The sequence below is a fragment of the Pogoniulus pusillus genome, chromosome 22 (assembly GCF_015220805.1).
Source record: "Pogoniulus pusillus isolate bPogPus1 chromosome 22, bPogPus1.pri, whole genome shotgun sequence".
Classification (NCBI taxonomy): Eukaryota; Metazoa; Chordata; class Aves; order Piciformes; family Lybiidae; genus Pogoniulus; species Pogoniulus pusillus.
In genome coordinates this window covers 21,024,460-21,044,557 of record NC_087285.1, presented here as the reverse complement: position 1 = coordinate 21,044,557, position 20,098 = coordinate 21,024,460, and the positions used below count along the sequence as shown (strand labels likewise).

Sequence of the window (20,098 nt, the reverse complement as noted above, 5' to 3'; positions counted from 1 at the left end):
GCAGCTCTGCTCTGAGGACAGGCTGAGAGAGTTTGGGCTCTGCAGCCTGGAGAAGAGAAGGTTTGGAGGAGACCTTGGAGTGGCCTTCCAGGATCTGAAGGGGGCTCCAGGAAGGCTGGAGAGGGACTACTGACAAGGTCTGGTAATGACAGGACAAGGAGTAACGAGTTTAAACTGGCAGAGGGGAGATTCAAACTAGATGTTAGGAAGAAGTTCTTTGCAGTGAGGGTGGTGAGACACTGGCACAGGTTGCCCAGGGAGGTTGTGGAGCACAGAATCATCCAATGTGATCAAAGATCACATTGGGTGATTCTGTGCTCCACAACCTCCCAGGAGGTGTTCAAGGCCAGGTTGGATGAAACCTTGAGCAACCTGTTCTAGTGGGAGGTGTCCCTGCCTATGGCAGGGGGTTTGAACTGGCTGAGCTTTGAGGTCCCTTCCAACCTAAACCATTCTATGCTTCTACTTCCCCAAGTCACTCAGTTCAGTTTCCCTCACCTCCACAAACTGCACAGCACAACTTTCTTCCACATGAATTTAACAACCTTCACCTTCAATCAAGAAACATCTTCTTGTCATGCATACGAACCTTTACAGCCAACCTTGATGGAGGGTGCAACAGAAGAGGAAAACCAGAAGGCAGAACTCTCAGGATGGATTTTCCTGAGACTACAGCACAACTGCAATGAAGACAGGAATTGTTCCTCTGCTCCATGCTTCCCAAAGAAGTGGGAGGTTAAATTCCAAATGTGCGTTCAGGGGCAAAACACTGCTCAGTACAGAAGCCTCTCTATAATCCCTCATCCAATGGGATGAGATTTAACAAGGCCAAATGCAGGGTTCTACACTGTGGCCACAACAACCCCAGGCAGCACTACAGGCTGGGGACAGAGTGGCTGAGAGCAGCCAGGCAGAAAGGGAGCTGGGGGTGCTGGTAGAGAGGAGATGAAGATGAGGCAGCAGTGCCCAGGTGGGCAGCAGAGCCAGTGGCATCCTGGGCTGGCTCAGGAGGAGTGTGGGCAGCAGGACAAGGGAGGTTCTTGTTCCCCTCTGCTCAGCACTGCTCAGGCCACACCTTGAGTGCTGTGTCCAGTTCTGGGCTGCTCAACTCAAGAGAGATGTTGAGGTGCTGGAAAGTGCTTGGAGAAGGGCAGCAAGGCTGGGGAGGGGCCTGGAGCACAGCCCTGTGAGGAGAGGCTGAGGGAGCTGGGGGTGTGCAGCCTGCAGCAGAGGAGGCTCAGGGCAGAGCTCATTGCTGTCTGCAACTACCTGAAGGGAGGTTGGAGCCAGGTGGGGTTGGGCTCTGCTGCCAGGCACCCAGCAAAAGAACAAGGGGACACAGTCTCAAGCTGTGCCAAGGGAGGTCCAGGCTGGATGTTAGGAGGAAGTTGCTGGCAGAGAGAGTGATTGGCATTGGAATGGGCTGCCCAGGGAGGTGGTGGAGTCTCCATCCCTGGAGGTGTTGAAGCAAAGCCTGGATGGGTTACTTAGTGCCATGGTCTAGTTACAGGACCGGGTGCTAGGTTGGGCTGGATGATCTTGGAGGTCTCTCCCAACCTGGTTGATCTATGATCTCTGAGCCCTCCTACTACTGCATCCATATCTCCTTGAAATCTGCCTCTAAAGCTGAATTCCAACACACAAAGCAGGCCAGCTTTTGTTGGGGCAGTTCTCACCCACACATGCCCCTCACCAAAGGAGTCAGAAGAGAATATTCACCCCCACGTGGCCTCAGTGCTCTCCCTCATGGGGCCAGGACTGAAAATCCCCTCCACCAGCACACTTGGGACACACTCTTGAGGAGGAATTGGATGAACCTTTCCGGTAAGTCACTACATCAGTGATGACTGGAACTGACTGTCCAGGCTTGGCTCCACACACACACATCCTTCCTTACTGAAGAGAACAAAACAAGCCCCACTTCGTGCAATGAAATGACAATCAGCTAGAAAAAGAAGTGCTCAGAAAGTCTCACTTCCTGAGCAGCACACCAGGCCTGCAGAAGAAAAAGGACAGGTCCCATTATTTGCAGCATTCAGGCACTCTTGAGAACACTCATTCACACACTCCGTGTTACCTCTGCTGCTCATCTTCTTCTCATTCCAATTCTACTCATTTTATTTTGCCCACTGACAAGATACTGTCTCATCTATTCACACCTTTTTGGTAGCTTGGCTGCAGCTGCTCAGTTAATGCCACTTAGGAAATCTCTTTTCTTACAGTTTCTGTGAAGGAATTACCTGGCACCTATACCCAAAACCTGCTCCTTCCAGCTGCTGAAGTCTGGGAGGAAAAACTGCTTTTCAAAATGCAGCCTTTCCTTACTAGAAAATCAGAATGCATAACATGGTGATCGAAGAGCTCAGAGATTCCTGCTGGGAAGAGCAAGTCCCACCATGCTTCAGCAAGGCTGTGAAAGAACATTGCTAAAACATCACCACACAGCCTCTCCTGAGGCACCCTTCCAGCTGGATGCCTGACACAAAGCTGTGCAGCAGAAGGGGGTGATGCAAGGCATCAAACCTGCTCACTTCTTCCTCAGACTGGCATTGCTAATCCAAACCAGGGACTGCAAGGGGCTCCCCATTTTGTACTTCTTGTTGTTTGCCTTCACTGAGGAGAACCCTCCCAGACAATCACAGAATGTTCCTCTCTGTAGCCTTTCCTTCCTGTGGCTCCTTCGTCTCTTCACAGCATTCTGATCAGGGCTAAAACATCCAGAGACAGCCTGGAAATTTCTCTCTCAACTTTCTGTTGGTTTCATCCAAGAGTTCTATTCAATCCCATCAAACATTTTCAGCATGGACATTTTTAACATGTAATAAAATTTAAATCAGTCATTAATCTTGCTTTCCATCAGCTTCATTTCTTAGCTCCCTTGAATTAATTTGCTTCCAGCCTAAAGAGTTATTCACAGAGTGGTTATTTAAATAAATCCTGTAGTTAAAGGACCTGCTTTACCAGACTGGGGTAAAAACACCATGCCCAAGCCTTAGTAAGCAGCAGCCTTACTCTTTTTTTATCTCACTGTCTGAGAGATGGAAGTTTAAATACAGAGAGAACTCTTAATTTAACTCTTTGTAGGCCACAGGCCACAGAAGGCAGGGTTTGGTTAGGGCTTTCTGGCTGCTCAGAAAAGGGAACGTCTGGACTTCTTCACAGCCCTCCTGGGCAGGCCTGCACTGCCAACAGAGCAGGCTGGAGCTGGCTCTCCAGCTGCTGACACCCAGGTGCAGCTGCACCCCAGCACTGAAATGCTCTCATGAGGAAACAGGCAGAGCATGCACAGTCGCTTGGAGCAAGCTTCATCCAAAGCACACCAGATGGCATCCTGAGCTCAGCAAGTCCCCCGTGCCGAGTGGGTGCTCCTGGGCCACCTCACCACCAGCAGCGTGCAAGCAAAGCAGCCACTGCAGAAAGTATGTGGATGTAGTCTCCACGTTTCCCACAGGAAAAGGGACCAGCCTGAGAGTTTGTAAATGTCATTGCTCCTCCAGCAACAGAAGATCTCAAAGGTCCAAGGCACTCCACCCCAGCACCAATGTGTCTTACCTCCTGATGATCCTGACTGTATGCTGCAATTAAGCACCTGCAGACAGCTGGTCCAGGTGACCCACAGCTGGGCCTGAGCCTCAGCTGCTTTGCTGCAATGGCACCTTGAATGTCTCCTCACTTGCTGGGCAACCAGGGTCCTACCAACACGACAGCTGCCAGGCTGACAGCATGCCAGAAAGTCAAGCGTGCATAAACAGAGGGCAAAAGGGGCCAGATAAGGCACCCACAGACTGAGGTGACAAAGGATGGCACAAGGCTCAGACTGTGGGGTGGCCACTGCTCAGGGTTTTGTCCAAGTTCCTACAGCAAGAGACAGGTCAGCAAGAACCCACACCCTTCATGAGGGACTGGAGCAGAAGAGCATGTCCTACCCACGGCAAGAACCTCCCTTTCAAGCAGAACCAATCCAAATTTGCCATCTTAAATTAGGTCAACGACATTCACCAGAACACCTGCAGCAACACTGCCACTCCCCAGCATCACAGGGGCAGGCTTTTTACCCTGACCATCATTCAAGTCACAGGGAGGAAGACAACAGGCTCAGGCTGCCTCTTGTGAGCAAAGATGGAGAGCAACGGAGAAGTACATCCACACAGGAGCTGCCAGCATCCCTCCTGGAAATGAGTGCCTCAGTGCACAGCTATCTTCTTCCCACAAACACCAGTGGAGCCCAAGGAAAAGCCCTACCAGCAGCCACAGCAAAACACTCTCTTCCTGAGCATCCTGTTTTATCTGTAGGCTGCCTTTCAATTACTCTACCCACTGCTGGACAAATATTTACCTCAAAGAAACACACGGCTGAGAGCACACAGGCACACCACCAGGCAGAATGCCCTCCCCTGAGCCACAGATTCCACTCCAAGCTTTGCCAAACAACCCAGAGGAATTTAAAAACTAGCAGCCAGATTCCACTGCCACGACCTCAAAACAACGTTGGACTTGCTGCTTGTTTGAGTCTGCTCTGACCTCCGACAGACTGACCCACAAGGCAGCACAGCTTCTTGGAAGGCAGAGGCCTGCTCTTGTCACAAAAGCCCCACACAAAAGCGAAAGGCAACATGACTGAAGCGCTGGGAAGGCAGCAAAGTGCCTCCAGACCAAACACAGGCTGCAAGGAGCTCTTTGCAAGCTCGACCTTTTCCTTTGTGCAGCCTGAAGAGATCACTCACCCTCAAAAGACCTGTGCCTTTGAGTTTCAAGCTTTTCACCCGGGTCTCCACAAGAGCTGCTGAACCAAACCTACCTGCACATTCTCTTCTGTGACCTCGATCTCAGCGGTGTAGATGTAATCAATCAGCTTCCTCAGGGTCTGCCCATCAACGTCTTTTATCTCAATCTTCTTGGCTTTGCTCTCAGACATGTCTCCTGAAAGTCATTTCAAAAGGACAATTAGAGGTTGCTTTGCCAGCCCTTGCTCCCCAGACATCCAGAACATCCTCCTTGTATCTGACTAAAAGACTGCCCCAGCACTGTCATAGAATCAGTCAGGGTTGGAGAGGACCACAAGGAGCAGCCAGTTCCAACCCCCCTGCCACGGGCACAAACACCCTACCCTAGAGCAGGCTGCACACAGCCTCAGCCAGCCTGGCCTGAAACACCTCCAGCTATGGGGCCTCAACCACCTCCCTGGGCAGCCCATTCCGGCCTCTCACCACCCTCATGGTGAACAACTTCCTCCTCACATCCAGCCTGAACCTACCCACTTCCAGCTTTGCTCCATTCCCCCCAGTGCTGTCACTCCCTGAGAGTCTAAAAAGTCCCTCCCCAGATCCCCAGTCCTCAAAGGACAACCCAGCAAGATTTCCAGGAGCTTCCTAAAGCCACCTCAAAACCATCTCAGCGTTTGAAGATGCTGGTGTAAAAGAAGTCAGTCAACATAATGTGCTCAGCTTCTTGCCAGAAGAGCACCTGCCATCATCCACCTGCACTCAAACACACAGAGGAGCTAAACAATCAGCCCAGTTTGAACCATGTCTCAGCACACGGTAAGGTAAGTTGCTTTAAGCAACCTGGTGTAGTGGAAGGTGTCTCTGCCTGTGGCAGAGGGGCTGGAACTAGGTGATCTTTAAATTCTCTCCCCACTCAAACCATTCTCTGATGGTATGAACTGGTGCTTCATGTTCACCCTCCACATCACAGACACAGGCAGGTTGGCAAAGCTCCTCAGGAGTACCAAGTCCAACCTAGAATCCCACTCAAGACTCCCCTTAAACCATAGCTCTGAGCACCACATCCAAACCACCCTGAAACACATCCAGCCTGGGTGACTCCAGCACCTCCCTGGGCAGCTCATTCCAGTCCCTGACCACTCTCTCCATGAAAAACTTTTTTCCTAATGTCCAACCTAAACCTCCCCAGCCTCAGCTTGAGGCCATTCATCTGACCCTTCACGTAGCTGTAGACAACGAGGTCTGCCCTCAGCCTCCTCTTACTCAAACTAACCATTCCCAGCTCCCTCAGTTGCTCCTTGTAAGATTCATTCTCCAGGCCCTTCCCCAGCTTCGTTGCCCTCCTCTGGACCCACTCCAGCACCTCCACATCTCTCTCATATTGCTGTCGTGGCCAGTGCTGTGCAAGTGCCACAGGCACGCACCCAGTGCGTAACAGGAGCACATCACAGGAGCTAAAGCATGCTGTGGGGAGCAAGAGAAAGGACTCTCCAGGGCCCTCCCAGTGTCCACATACAGAGTGACCTCATCCAGCTTTTAATCACCACAATCTTGAGGAACCACAGACAAGAAAGAACAAAATTCCCAAGCGGAAAGAGAGAGATAAGAGAAACAAAGCAGCTAAGCAAAGGGCAGGGTGAAGAGGTGGCAGCTCTTAAACCTGCCTGTGAATAATCACTACTCTGAGAAATCTGGTGACTCAGGGCTGCTGGGAGATTAAGTGAAAAATAGTTCCTGCAGCCCAGGGGAGAAGTAATTACAGCCTACATCTCTGTACAACGTGCAACACAATGTGGCCAGGCACACCAAGTGCACAGAGTCAGATGCTAATGGGGAGGACCAAGGCTGAGCAAAATCTGGATGCTGGAAAAGGAACTTTGTGAGCTTCACTTATGCTAATAAGATGGTAAAAACCAGGAGTGGGATCAGACCATTAAGTATTAATAGAGCTAAAAACATCCCAAGGGATGCAGAGTAAAATAATATTTGTGCCAAATACTCTTCAGAGAAGGCCATGAACACAAACCTGTGAGTACAAAGGGAGAAACAACCTACATTTGGGAGGCCTTCAAAGCAAACAGGACTTTTTAACTGACAAAATAAATGTCATCTCTTTCACACACTTCCTCTCCCAAAGAAAGTATCTGCAGAGATAAAAAGGGGCTTCTAAGAACAGGCCAGCTCCCATTAGCCTAGATGGAGCTGGAGGTGCCTGTAAGGAGCACCAGCCAAACCCCACAGTGAGGAGCAAGCAGAGCAGCTGGAGCTGCCAGAGCCCTGCAGCCTTTGCTGGGAGCTGTGGGGCAGAGGGAAGGCTCAGATGCATGCACCTGGAGATCAGAGCAGAAATAGCTTGGAGGGAGCGATCCAACAGCATCATCTGTCTTTGTGGTGTTCATGTGACATGGGCAACAAAAATAAAAGCTGTGTGGGCTTCCACACCCACCAGCAAGCTGCCAGCCCTGCCTGCTAGCAGCCTTCACTGCCTCTGCTCTAGCAACAGCACCCGATCAGAAAGGAGAGTCTCATGCTGCGCCTCGCAGGCAGATGGGATCTGACCTCTCCTGCCACACAGGTGCGATCAAGCACCTGCCAGAGGGTGCTGCTCTGGCCATGCCTCTAATGCTGCAGAGTGAGGAAGAACCTGAAGACATCACAAATGAACCAAGGCAGGGGCTGATGCAGACCAGGAGCAGGCAGGAAGCTGGCATCTCCTCCAAGCACAGACGAGGCATACACAGCCTCCAAAGCATGGCTGTGGGCAGCTGAAGGGTGGGGTCAGCTAAGGCAGATCTGCTCATGGTCCTTCAGAAATACACACACCTCAAAGCCCAGAAAACATAACCCCTAAGATGTCTTTCATAAATCAGACTTGAACTTTACCTGGTATCTTAAGTACAGAATAATTCAAGCCACTGGCATCATCTCACATCCACGAGGAACAGGGCAGGGGGGAGCAAAGGCAAGCAGAACAGGCAGAGTGGTTCCAAACAGATCTTGTCTAGAGCACAGACAGCAGACTCCAGCCTCTCCTGATGGCAAGCCCCTCATGAGCCACACTCAACACCCAGTGGTGCTTTCCCCACTCCCCTCTGCTCGTGAGGGCAGAGAGCAAAGCTCTCCTGCTTAGTCACAAGACAAACTGCAGTCAAAACTGCAGCAGTGCCTTGTTTACCCAGCAGAGCAGCCTGCCCTCCCTCCTACACACTGCACTCCAGAGTGGCTTCCCAGGGCACAGCAACAGCTCCTTTCTCAAGTCAGAGATGTGCTGCAGAATACAAATGCATCAGATAAAACCACTGCCTCTCCTGCACTGGGCAAGCACTTGGAAGCAACATTTGAAACCTGCAGGGGAGGCTTCTGTGTGGGTGCTTCCTCTCTCAGCACTTCTGAACTTCCCTCAGATATCTCACAGGAGCAGCCCTAGCAGCACCACTGCAGTGTCCATCATCCTCCCTGAAATGATTGTGTTTTCTTCTCTGGATAGAAACTGCTGTCCCAAATTATCCCCACAGAATGGTGTCAGCAGACATCAGGCACCATCCAAAATGCTTTAAAAAGTCAGACCCTTCCAGCTCCTCCGGTGCTCCTCCAGAAAGCAGCTCCTCCCACAGGGCCTCAGAGTGCACAAGCAGCTCCTGCACAGCTCTGCAAGATCCACGTGTGCTGCTGCTCCCAGCTGCTGATGTGCAGCACAACCTCCCCCCAGCTAAACCTGGCAGCCAGTGCCCAAGCTGTGATTTTAATGTCCCACTCCAAAGAGCAGAACACCCAATGGCTACAAGGAGATCATAGAATCATAGAATCAAGCAGGTTGGAAGAGACCTCCAAGCTCAGCCAGCCCAACCTAGCGCCCAGCCCTGGCCAAGCAACCAGACCATGGCACTAAGTGCCCCAGCCAGGCTTGGCTTCAACACCTCCAGGCACAGCAACTCCACCACCTCCCTGGGCAGCCCATTCCAATGCCAATCACTCTCTCTGACAACAACTTCCTAACAACATCCAGCCTGAAACTCCTCTGGCTCAACTGGAGACTGTGTCCCCTTGTTCTGTTGCTGCTTGCCTGGCAGAAGAGCCCAACCCCACCTGGCTACAGCCTCCCTTCAGGCAGCTGTAGCCACCAATGAGCTCTGCCCTGAGCCTCCTCTGCTGCAGGCTGCACACCCCCAGCTCCCTCAGCCTCTCCTCACAGGGCTGTGCTCCAGGCCCCTCCCCAGCCTTGCTGCCCTTCTCTGGGCACTTCCAGATCACACTTTCAGCTGCTGCAAAAGGGCCTTCCAGACCTTAGAGACTTGGGACTGGCCAGAGAAACAAATCTGAGGGAGAAATGGTCTTTGCTCAACCTGCTGCCCCCGGGGACACGTCACAGGGAGGGCACCAGGGGCTGCCAAGGCTGTCAGGGAGCCCGGGGAAGCTGCCGAGCCGGCCACATGACGGCGGTTAGCTGATTACTGTTTAACTCGTGGCAGCAGGGATTACACGGCCCAGAGAATTCCTGCATGGAAACATGAGCAGCCCCTCACCACCACCTTCCCCCTCAGGTGACCTCTAAGGCTCACAGGATTTTTCCAAGACTTGTTATCTTTCAGGCCTCTTCTTGGGAACGAGCAGCACAAGGTCCAGAGTCCTCCTCGAGGAACTCCATGCAGTTTGCTGCCTCTGAGCAGCTTCTGCTCCTCTGCCTCACCACCACGGCCAACAGCTGCTGCCATGGTGCAGCACCACTGCTCTGCAGCACACAAATGCTCTCCACCTTAGCTCACCACGCTGATGAGAGCACCCTGGCAAGCCTCACATCCTGTCTCACCTCCAGACACCTGCTAACACCTGAGGTGCTTTTCTCTCCCCCTCCATTACAGATGGTAAACAACAAGCTCTTTTTCCTGGCAAATGCCATCTTTGCTTCCAGTAAAGCAAACAAAACAAGGTCTAATCTCAAGGCCTTTGAAATTAAGAAACCACTGCTAGACCACAGGCCAAACAGGGGCAAAACTCCCAAACCTCATTTATGCTGAAGCTTAGGGATATAGGGGAAAAAAGGAGAAAACCTTCCCTGGAGCACACAATCATTTTCTTCCCATTTGGTTAAGACAGTTCTTAGCCTGGAAAACAGGGCCAGGCAAAGGAAGGAAGCTAAGGAGCTTCTGACCAGACTAACTTTTACTACAGTTACTTAAATGAGCTGGTCTCTCCCCTGCCTTTGGATTGGCAGGGCTTTCTTTGCTATCCCTCCATAGGGCAGCTGCTACAGGCATCAAAGGATCAGGGCAGGAATTTTATCCTCGTCTCTTCACACCGAGGTTGCATCTGCCAGTACCAAAACACAGCAGCAAGGCAGGGCTGCTGGAGCATGCTGGGCCAGAGAGCACAAGGCTGAGCCAAAAGTGCCATGGGAGATTAAACATCCATGGCTGTAAATCAGCCTTGGCAGAGCTGAGCCTTCAAACCACAACTCCTGTGCCAGCAACTTCTTTGATGTGCACTGTGAACGTTCAGGGCACTGCACACATGCTCGATGTTAATGATGTATTTTTGTGACCCAAGGTCTTGTTAAAGAGGAGAAAAATACCCTCACCAAACCAAAGAGCAGTGAGCCAAACCTCAGAGTAACCTTGCTGTGGTTCATATGCCACCCACTCACCCCACACCCATACAATCACACAGCAAACCTCAAAGACTTAGCCAAGGATGACCAGCATCATCCACAGCAGCTGCAGCAAACCGCAGAGCTAACTGCACTCTCCCAAACAACCTCCTTCCCCACAGGCTGTGCTGCAGCTCCTGCCAGAGACCCAACCTCTGAGGTGACAATGCCCCTCTGGACACAGGTGCAGTGGCTGGTGTCAGGAGAAGTACCTGTAAACATGGCACAGAAGTAAGGGCTGCAGGCTGCAAGCACCACGCGGTGAGCTTCCATCTCCACAGTTTCAGCCACAATCACCACGTCGCAGAGGAGCCGCTTGCTGGAAGACACCAGGAAGGGAAAAGATCATTTCAGAACTCTGCTCAGGCACAAGGCTACATCAGTCTAGCCTGAAAAAGTAAGCAGATAACCCAACATTACAGCTAAAGGTTCTGAGCTTCTGCCAAATCCAAGTGGAAGGTCCTCTAATCCTCCAGCTACCAGCTCCTATCAACGCCTGCCTGCAAAGCCAATCCTGAACCCTCCCCGTGCTGCAGCTCTGCTGTGATTCTGCATTTCCCAGGGAACAGAAGCATCTGGAAGTCAAACTAGACATGCCCAAAGAACAGATGGGTAAGGGGCTCCTTACACCTCTCAAACAAATAGAGCTTGGAGAAGGCACAAAAGAGCCTAAGAGTTTGGGCACTACCTGCAGCCAAGCTCTAATAGAGCTACAAAACAAGAAACAGAATCATAGAATCAATCAGGTTGAAAGAGATCTCCAAGCTCAGCCAGCCCAACCTAGCACCCAGCCCTGGCCAAGCAACCAGACCATGGCACTAAGTGCCCCAGCCAGGCTTGGCTTCAACACCTCCAGGCACAGCCACTCCACCACCTCCTGGGCAGCCCATTCCAATGCCAATCACTCTCTCTGCCAACAACTTCCTCCTAACATCCAGCCTAGACCTCCCCTGGCACAACTGGAGACTGTGTCCCCTTGTTCTGTTGCTGGTTGTCTGGCAGCAGAGCCCAACCCCACCTGGCTACAACCTCCCTTCAGGGAGCTGCAGACAGCAATGAGCTCTGCCCTGAGCCTCCTCTGCTGCAGGCTGCACACCCCCAGCTCCCTCAGCCTCTCCTCGTCACCTTCCCATAGAGGAAAGGTAGAGCGGAAAAATTAAGTTATTTCTGTTCTTTGCCTCTTTGGCCTTCAAGAACATGACCATCAGAAAACACAACTCCTGGCACTGACCAGCACAAAGATTGCCTCAGTGAGATGCCAGTCACTGGAGTTTACCCATGGGCCACATCAATTAGCCTGGGATTGAGCCACTTAGACAAAAGCACAGGCTTCCAAACAAATCAAAAAACTTCTGAGCTCCCCACTGACTCACTGAAGGGCTTCAGAAAAGTCACTTCATTAAGCAGTGACCTTTCTGACTAGCCCCACACACGTCCTTGGAGGATTCATTAGTTAATGTTTGCACGAGGCTTCAGAGATGCTCAGTGGCTAGGAGTGCTCAGCCTCTCAATAAGTTGGGTTTAAGCTGTTTGAGCATACAAATGCAAAATAAGGGAGCTCTTTCCAAATGTCAAGCTTGGAGAAGGATCAGGGTCTGTAAATCTAGATGTCCTCTTCCCAGAAGTGCTTATCACCAGGTGCACTTTGTCTTTAGCAAACTGCATCAAACACACACAGAGTTTCTATGGACTACATCAATGTCCTCCATCTGTTCATAGAATCAACCAGGCTGAAAGAGAGCTCCAACCTCAGCCAGTCCAACCTAGCACCCAGCCCTGCCCAACCAACCACACCATGGCACTAAGTGCCCCAGCCAGGCTTGGCTTCAACACCTCCAGGGACAGCGACTCCACCACCTCCCTGGGCAGCCCATTCCAATGCCAATCACTCTCTCTGACAACAACTTCCTCCTAACATCCAGCCTAGACCTGCCCTGCCACAACTTGAGGCTGTGTCCCCTTCTTCTGTTGCTGCTTGCCTGGCAGCAGAGCCCAACCCCACCTGGCTACAGCCTCCCTGCAGGTAGCTGCACACAGCAATGAGCTCTGCCCTGAGCCTCCTCTGCTGCAGGCTGCACCCCCCCAGCTCCCTCAGCCTCTCCTCACAGGGCTGTGCTCCAGGCCACTCCCCAGCCTTGCTGCCCTGCTCTCAACACCTTCCAGCACCTCAACATCTCTCTTGAATTGAGGAGTCCAGAACTGGACACAGCACTCAAGGTGTGGCCTGAGCAGTGCTGAGCACAGGGGCAGAAGAACCTCCCTTGTCCTGCTGCCCACACTGCTCCTGAGCCAGCCCAGGATGCCATTGGCTCTCCTGCCCACCTGGGCACACTGCTGCCTCATCTTCATTTCCTCTCTACCAGCACTCCCAGGTCCCTCTCTGCCTGGCTGCTTTCCAGCCACTCTGTCCCCATCCTGTAGCACTGCTGGGGCTTGAAACACAAGAACAAAACACCTGTGAACTGGGTGGTTATAGCTGGAAAATAGGCAGAGAGTAGGAACTGGGAGTCTGTGCTCTACGCTCACTCCAGTTAGGAAGGGGTGATAGCAATGTGGGCTGCTTTTTAACAGCCTCTTTATGAAAGCTTCATTTCCTTCAGCTGATGTAAAAGAGGCTCTGTTCAGTTCCTCTTTGGAATCCAGTTATCTGAAGTACCACTCATGAAATTAATTTTATCTACATTTAAAAGCTTAACATTTCCAGCAAGCAACATTAACCTATTAATAGAAGTCTCAACAAAATGTTTCTGGATCCTCTGTATGAGATCTCTGGATGGACTCAAGTGGATGCACTGTTATTGAAGGTAGCTGTTAACACTGATTATGGACAATTCAACAAATCACACAATACATGAGAACTGTAAATTCCAGAGCAGCAGCAAGAGCTGACAAAAAGGAGCACCCAGAAGACAAAAAAAATCAACATCAAACAGGTGCTGAAGGGCAGATTTCAGTCTTCTGTGTTTTATGACTTCAGCACTGTACTAGATGTAGCTAAGTACAGGCACTAAGCAGCATTGTCCAGCTCGAGCTATTCCCACTATGCTTCAATTAACAAGGAATAATAGGAGCACAATAGACTGCTGAATATAGCAGCACAAACCTCTCATTTCCAGATCCTTTGCTTTCAGTACAAAGAAGGGACTAGAGGGATGCCAATAAAAATATTTTCAAAAGGCAAAGCAAACCATATCCTGCTTCATCTAATTGGTAAAAGGCAAAGATATTTCCATTTTCTGTTCCTATGCAACTAACAATCCCTATCAGACAGCTGTGGCAGCAGACATTTCCTGTCCTGCTCCGCACCAAACAAGGTGTCTGTTAGCAAACTGCTTAACCCAAGGAAGAGAGGTGGCAATCACAGAACCTTTGGAGCACTTGCAGCATGCAGGAGGAGGCTGCTACCTGCTTTGACCATACATCTAGATAGTCAGGGAGTAGAATCATAGAATCAACCAGGTTGGAAGAAATCTCCAAGCTCAGCCAGCCCAACCTAGCACCCAGCCCTGCCCAATCAACCAGACCATGGCACTAAGTGCCCCAGACAGGCTTGGCTTCAACACCTCCAGGGATGGAGACTCCACCACCTCCCTGGGCAGCCCATTCCAATGCCAATCACTCTCTCTGACAACAACTTCCTCCTAACATCCAGCCTGGACCTCCCTTGGCACAGCTTGAGACTGTCCCCTTGTTCTGTTGCTGGGTGCCTGGCAGAAGAGCCCAACCCCACCTGGCTACAGCCTCCCTTCAGGGAGCTGCAGACAGCAATGAGCTCTGCCCTGAGCCTCCTCTTCTGCAGGCTGCACCCCCCCAGCTGCCTCAGCCTCTCCTCACAGGGCTGTGCTCCAGGCCTCTCCCCAGCCTTGCTGCCCTGCTCTGGACACCTTCCAGCACCTCAACATCTCTCTTGAATTGAGGAGCCCAGCACCTAGGTTCCTCTGTAGGACACATGTATTGCTTTGGAAAATTGATTTCTAAGTCTCTATTTGAAGGGTGAAGGGCTCAAAAGAACTGGTGTGGGAAATGTTCCTTGGACCTCTCTCCAGTTCATGGGATAGCAACAACCAAGAAACAATGAAGCAAAGCCAGAGGTGGGTAAGTTCAGACTGGATGCGAGGAGGAAGTTGTTCAGCATGAGAGTGGTGAGAACTAGGAATGGGTTGCCCAGGGAGGTGGTTGAGGCCCCGTCCCTGGCACTGTTTAAGGCCAGGCTGGATGAGGCTATAACCAGCCTGATCTAGGGTAGGGTGTCCCTGCCCATGGCAGGGGGTTGGAACTGGCTGATCCTTGTGGTCCCTTCCAACCTTGACTGATTCTATGAACTTGAGTTTATCCACTGCCACCACAGTGCTGCTGTGATGACAGCAGTTCAAGACTCTGTTCTCTGCTGTTTTCATCCCCCAGTCTCCCTGAACCCCTGCAGCTGTGTAAAGAGGCCTAAGTGTTCTCTCTTAACCAGTCTGAGGACTTTTACATTTGCAAGTGGAGAGCTGCCATTCTTCCTGAGTTGATGATTTATTTTTTTTTACCCCCTGCTTTGGAGTGCTAAGCCCAGACTGAGTGAGGCTGCTAAAGAGAACAAGAAGAGCACATCTATAATCTCTGATCTATAATTGTGTGTAGGTGTCTTAATGTCTGTAGTGTTCTATTCTTGCTTTTCAGACCATTAGCTCAGTCAAGAGCATAGTTTACAGATGAATTTGCTCCAAGTAACAGAAAAGAGATTGCATGAATTATCATCTAGAAATGAAGGCTATTGCTTAGATAATGGTTTTGAGCCACAGCTGGCTTCCTTCTGCTGGGAAGACAGAAAGGTGTGAGATGGGGAAGAGTAATCCACCGCATTTTAGCTGTCTTTTGCTACTTGTTTATTCACTCCCTACACACAGACATTAGCTGTCAGGAAAATGGCATGGAATTCTGTTTTGAGCCTCCCAGAAGCCCTTCTGTTCCAACCAGCAGGTTCCTGCTCAACCAGAGAGGGTTCCCATGAAGTCAAAAGTGTACCTCCGTAATTCATTCATGACCTTGAATGCCTTTCTCATGTGAGAGGGGTTGACTGTCACTGTGCGCTGCTCCTTTTCATCTTCAGCTGCCTCAGAGGACCGGGGACTCTGCTTAATGCTAAAAACAAAAGGTGCAGAAAGTTTGATTCAGGGACACCTTGAACAAAAAAAACCTCAATCGTTTTTAAAGCATCACAAAAGTAAAGCCAAGGGTATTGTGTGTGGAGTGACTTGTTAGTTGGTTCAGGTTCCCCAGATGAAGAGCATCGCAAAACACAGGCACTTCTGCATGGATGTTGACAGCCAACCCAGCCCACAACTCAGCCAGCAGGGAAGGAAAGGCAAGAAGTGCCAAGCACTTGAGGACAAAGCCTGGCCTTACAGGCTCCTGGCCAGCAAAGCAGTTAAACTGAAATGCAAGCCAGAACTCAATTACTGCACTGAATAGAAAGAGACTTCAGCACTGGGAACTACAAGAGCACCATGGATACTTCAACATCCATGCAGAGAAAGGGAAACTTCATCTGCAGTGTCCCATCTGAAAATCACCAAGTGCACAATCCAGGACTTGTATCCCCTTCCATCAAGGCAAGCGGCAAAGGACAATCAAACCTCCCTGCACAGCTTCCAAAGCATTTGCTTTACAGAGGCTGCTTCCCTTTTAGAAGCAGATCTATTCAGTGCCAACTGAAACCCACAGACAGGACTATTAAGCCAGACTCTCACCAGAGCCACCAGCTCCAGAGGTAACACCAAACCAGATGCACCCGGTTACATGCTGTGTTTAACCAGGCCAACAGGTGCCTGAGGCACACAGGCGTCCTCATTACTCTGCTGGGAGCAGCAGCTCTTTATCTAGCGCTGACATCGGGTCAATATCTCCACCTCCCTCATCTGAAAGTGTGTGAAATCACTCGGTGAGAAGGCAGCACTTAGAGCTAGGTCTCTGTTCCACTTGCACCCATGGCTCACCCTTCAAAGCTGCCAGCAAACAAAGGCTAACAAGTCAATCGAGGCTGTCCATGGTGAAAGCCAACCCCAGGCAAACGGCAGACCTCAGGAGGTAACCCCACCACCATCATGCACCCAGCTGGAGACCTCCTTAGAGTGTGCCTTTGGAAAGGACAGTTTCCTTTAGCTTCATGTTTGTCCTCTCCTCCCTGCCACCTTTCTTAGCTGGGTTTGTATCACAATAGAACAAGCTGAATCAGCTTAAACCAACAGTCTGGGCAGCCCAGCATCCTGGCTTTACAGGTGACCAGAAAGTGAGAGCTGAAAAAGGCTACAAAGTGGGAAAGGAACCTTCTCCAGATGAGGCTGCCAGCCTCTGCTAAGGTGTGTGAGCATCCACATATTACATAGAATTAGGGACTTGCTCTAGTTGGAAAAGACCTTCAAGATCATCAAGTCCAGTCCTAAATCATGACCCTCAGCACCACATGTACACAAAACACCTCCAGGCATGGGGATTCAACCACCTCCCTGGGCAGCCTGTTCCAATGTTTGGGAGTCCTTTCAATGAAGAAGAAAGGAGAGGTTCTCCAGCCCTTGGATCATATTTGCAGCCTTCATGTATACACATAGTGTGAAGCCCTTGGTGAACTTTACAGCCCGCCACTGCCTGCTCCTGACAGGTAGCTGTCACCAGCACCACGTCCCTTGAGACCACACAAAGCTCTTTGCCCCTCCAGTTGTCCTTGGTGGGCTGCATAGTCCTGCTTCTAGCAGCAAGTCTCCAAACAGCAGCCAAGCTGCATGCAGCGCATGCACAGCCCTGCATACTGAGCAGCCTCCAGCTCTGTGCCCCAGACAAAGCTCAATGCCAAAAACCAGCCAAGCCCAATTCTTTCACTTTGCTGAGCAAGTGAAATATTTCCAGTCATAAGTGAAGCCACGAGGGCTGAGCACAACATCACTCAGCACACGTCCCAGGAAAGGAGACAGCTTCCCAGACTGCCTTACAGCCATCACCCAACTAGTTTAATATGGCTGAATTAAAAGGGGAAAAGAAACAACTTCATCTGGAAGGGTGCCTCTTGCTAAGTGTTTGGCATTCAAGGGCCTGGTACCAGGCAACAACACAACCACTCTTTCTGTCCCCAAAGGAAGCTTCACTCCTTCTGTGCTGCACGTACTGCCTGCAGCATTCATGGGCACAGAGCGGCGGCGACACTCGGCTGCGTGCCCCAGCAAAGGAGTCTCCTCACTCCAGGACACAGAGAATAAACCTAAGCCACACTGCTTTACCTATCAAAAGCTCTGGTTGAAATCTTAGGCCAAGTGAAGCGTGACCACAGCTTTAAACATCGCCCTGTAAATCCTTGCTTTTTGAGCAGTTCTATCTGTCCTTGCAGCACGCTGGAGCCACGGAGCAAAAAACAACAGGCTCTGGAAGCACAACCGACTTCACTGAGCTCTCAGCCTTCAGAGTCCAAACGTGGATGGGAAGCAAACAAAAACAAGAAGAAGAAAGAAAACTAAATAACCAACAGAAAGTGAAAACAAAAGGCGGCAGCAGGAAACAGCTGCAGCCACTGCTCTGGGGCGGCACAGCTGGATGGCTGCGGGACACTGCTTCCAGCATCAGCAAAGACAGACCTCATGGGACCCGGGCCCAGGGGATGCACACAGAACCCCTGGCGATTCTCTAAGATGAAAAAGCACACTGGTGAGCTTTATTTACCAGCACTTCAGGGCTGAGGACCAAGGATTCACTGTGTTCAGACTTTTCTGCTGGCAAAAAATCACAGAATCACAGAATCAGTCAGGAGTGGAAGGGACCACAAGGAGCAGCCAGTGCCAACCCTCCTGCCATGCCCAGGGACACCCTACCCTAGAGCAGGCTGCACACAGCCTCAGCCAGCCTGGCCTGAAACACCTCCAGCCATGGGGCCTCAACCACCTCCCTGGGCAACCCATGCCAGCCTCTCACCACTCTCATGCTCAACAACTTCCTCCTCACCTCCAGGCTGAACCTACCCATCTCCAGCTTTGCTCCATTCCTCCTAGTCCTGGCACTCCCTGAGAGACCAAGAAGTCCCTCCCCAGCTCTTTGATAGGCCCCCTTCAGATACTGGAAGGCCACAAGAAGGTCACCTCTTCTTCAGCCTGCACAGCCCCAGCTCTTTCAGTCTGTGCTCACAGCACAGCTGCTGCAGCCTCTGAGCATCCTCCTGGCCCTGCTCTGGACACTCTCCAGCATCTCCACATCCCTCTTATAATGGGAGCTCCAGAGCTGGATGCAGTACTCCAGGTGAGGTCTCAGCAGAGCACAGTAGAGGGGGAAAATCACCTCCCTGGCCCTGCTGGCCACACTTCTGATGCAGCCCAGGCTCTGCTTGGCTTTCTGGGCTGCAAGTGCACACTGCTGGCTAAAAGAAGCCCCAACGTTCAAAGGACACAGCAAGTTTCACTGAACCCCAAGGTAAATGCCAGATCAAGAAGCCTTCAGAAAGCCTCAACTCCACCAATATTTGCCTGTGGGTTTCAAAAGCAGAAAACCACCAAACCACCACCTTGCTTTAAGATTTCTAGAAAAGCTCAATCAGGTCTTCCTAAGAAGCCTGAAAAGTAACTTTGTGAAAAAAAACAAATCCTAAAAGTCAACCTCAGCATTCTCAGCAGGGCTTGGTTCCACATCTTGCCAAAAGCTTGCCAGAAGAAAAAGCTGCAGATTGCCTGCTCTAAAACTTGATTAAAAATTAGCACTAAAAAAATCAAGGTAGGCTATTGCAACTTTCTCCAAATGACTCATCTAAGAAACACATTGGAAAACTTAATGGCCAAGAGCCTTTAACTTATCTTGGAGACTGATTCAGCTTCCAGCACGCCAGTACTGGGCAGAGGATGATGTTATCTGGGAGGAAGATTTCACACCCCCATGCATGCACTCAGTGATCAGCAACACATTTCCAACAGAAAAATGCCAGAACCTGTGTGCTCTGAGCAAATGCAACCTGTCACAAAGCACAGGCCAGACCTGAGAAAACCAAACCAGTGCACTGCACAGCCCTGTTCTGAGCCTTCATCCCCACCACTCTAAAAATTACTACGCTCATTACACTGTTATTAATGGAGCATGCCAAAGGAGGAACAGTGTCCTCTGATCAAAGGTACTGGCAGAGACCACCCAGAGGCTCTGGAGCCCCTGCACCCTGTGAGCACAGAGGCTGTCCCCCAGCAGCTTCACTGCTGCCTAGCTGCTGTCCTAGCACACCAGCGGGACTCGCAGGACGGCTGCCAGGAGCAATTTGTTCTATTCCTGGGCTGTCTGAGGCTGTGCAGCGAGCGAATGGACACATGATTTAATTTCCCTGGGCCAGATGAACATCCTCGTTAGGGACACAGCAGGGTTCTCCTAAAATAAGCAAAGAGGCTCTTACTTTCAGAGAGCACCAACCCCACCGCCACCTCCCGCGTGGCCTTTCAACGCTGTCCCCAAGCAGAACAAACAAACTCTGATGCGAGAGCCCTCAGCCAAGCCAGCAAAGTGAATCACAACCACTTTGCACTGCACCCCTCCTCTGCCAGCCCCACCAGCAGGGCTCAGCTCAAGCTACCCATGGGCTCCCAGCACAGCTCCTGCCACACACCAACCAACAGAAAGGTAGTCTAAAAAGCCCTAACCCCTAGCTCTGCTGCATGCATGCATCAGCTATAAAGTTGGGTTGCCTTAGTTACCAGCAGTAATTACAGATGTCTTTGTAGATTACGGGAAAGAATAA

General features: G+C 51.0%; 1 protein-coding gene across 4 annotated transcripts in view; it reads right to left on the bottom strand.

Annotated features, from left to right (window-relative positions):
- KLHL3 (kelch like family member 3) overlaps positions 1-20,098 on the bottom strand; it is a 60,706-nt gene that overhangs the window by 31,178 nt on the left and 9,430 nt on the right. For 2 of the 4 annotated variants that reach the window (XM_064162159.1, XM_064162160.1), the window contains exons 2-4: positions 15,376-15,492; positions 10,581-10,687; positions 4,799-4,920 (exon numbers count right to left, since the gene is read on the bottom strand). In XM_064162159.1, the coding sequence (XP_064018229.1) occupies positions 4,799-4,920; positions 10,581-10,687; positions 15,376-15,492 (346 nt within the window). Of the gene's footprint in view, positions 1-4,798; positions 4,921-10,580; positions 10,688-15,375; positions 15,493-20,098 lie in introns of those variants that run through there. The other 2 variants (XM_064162162.1, XM_064162161.1) reach the window with 2 other exon arrangements.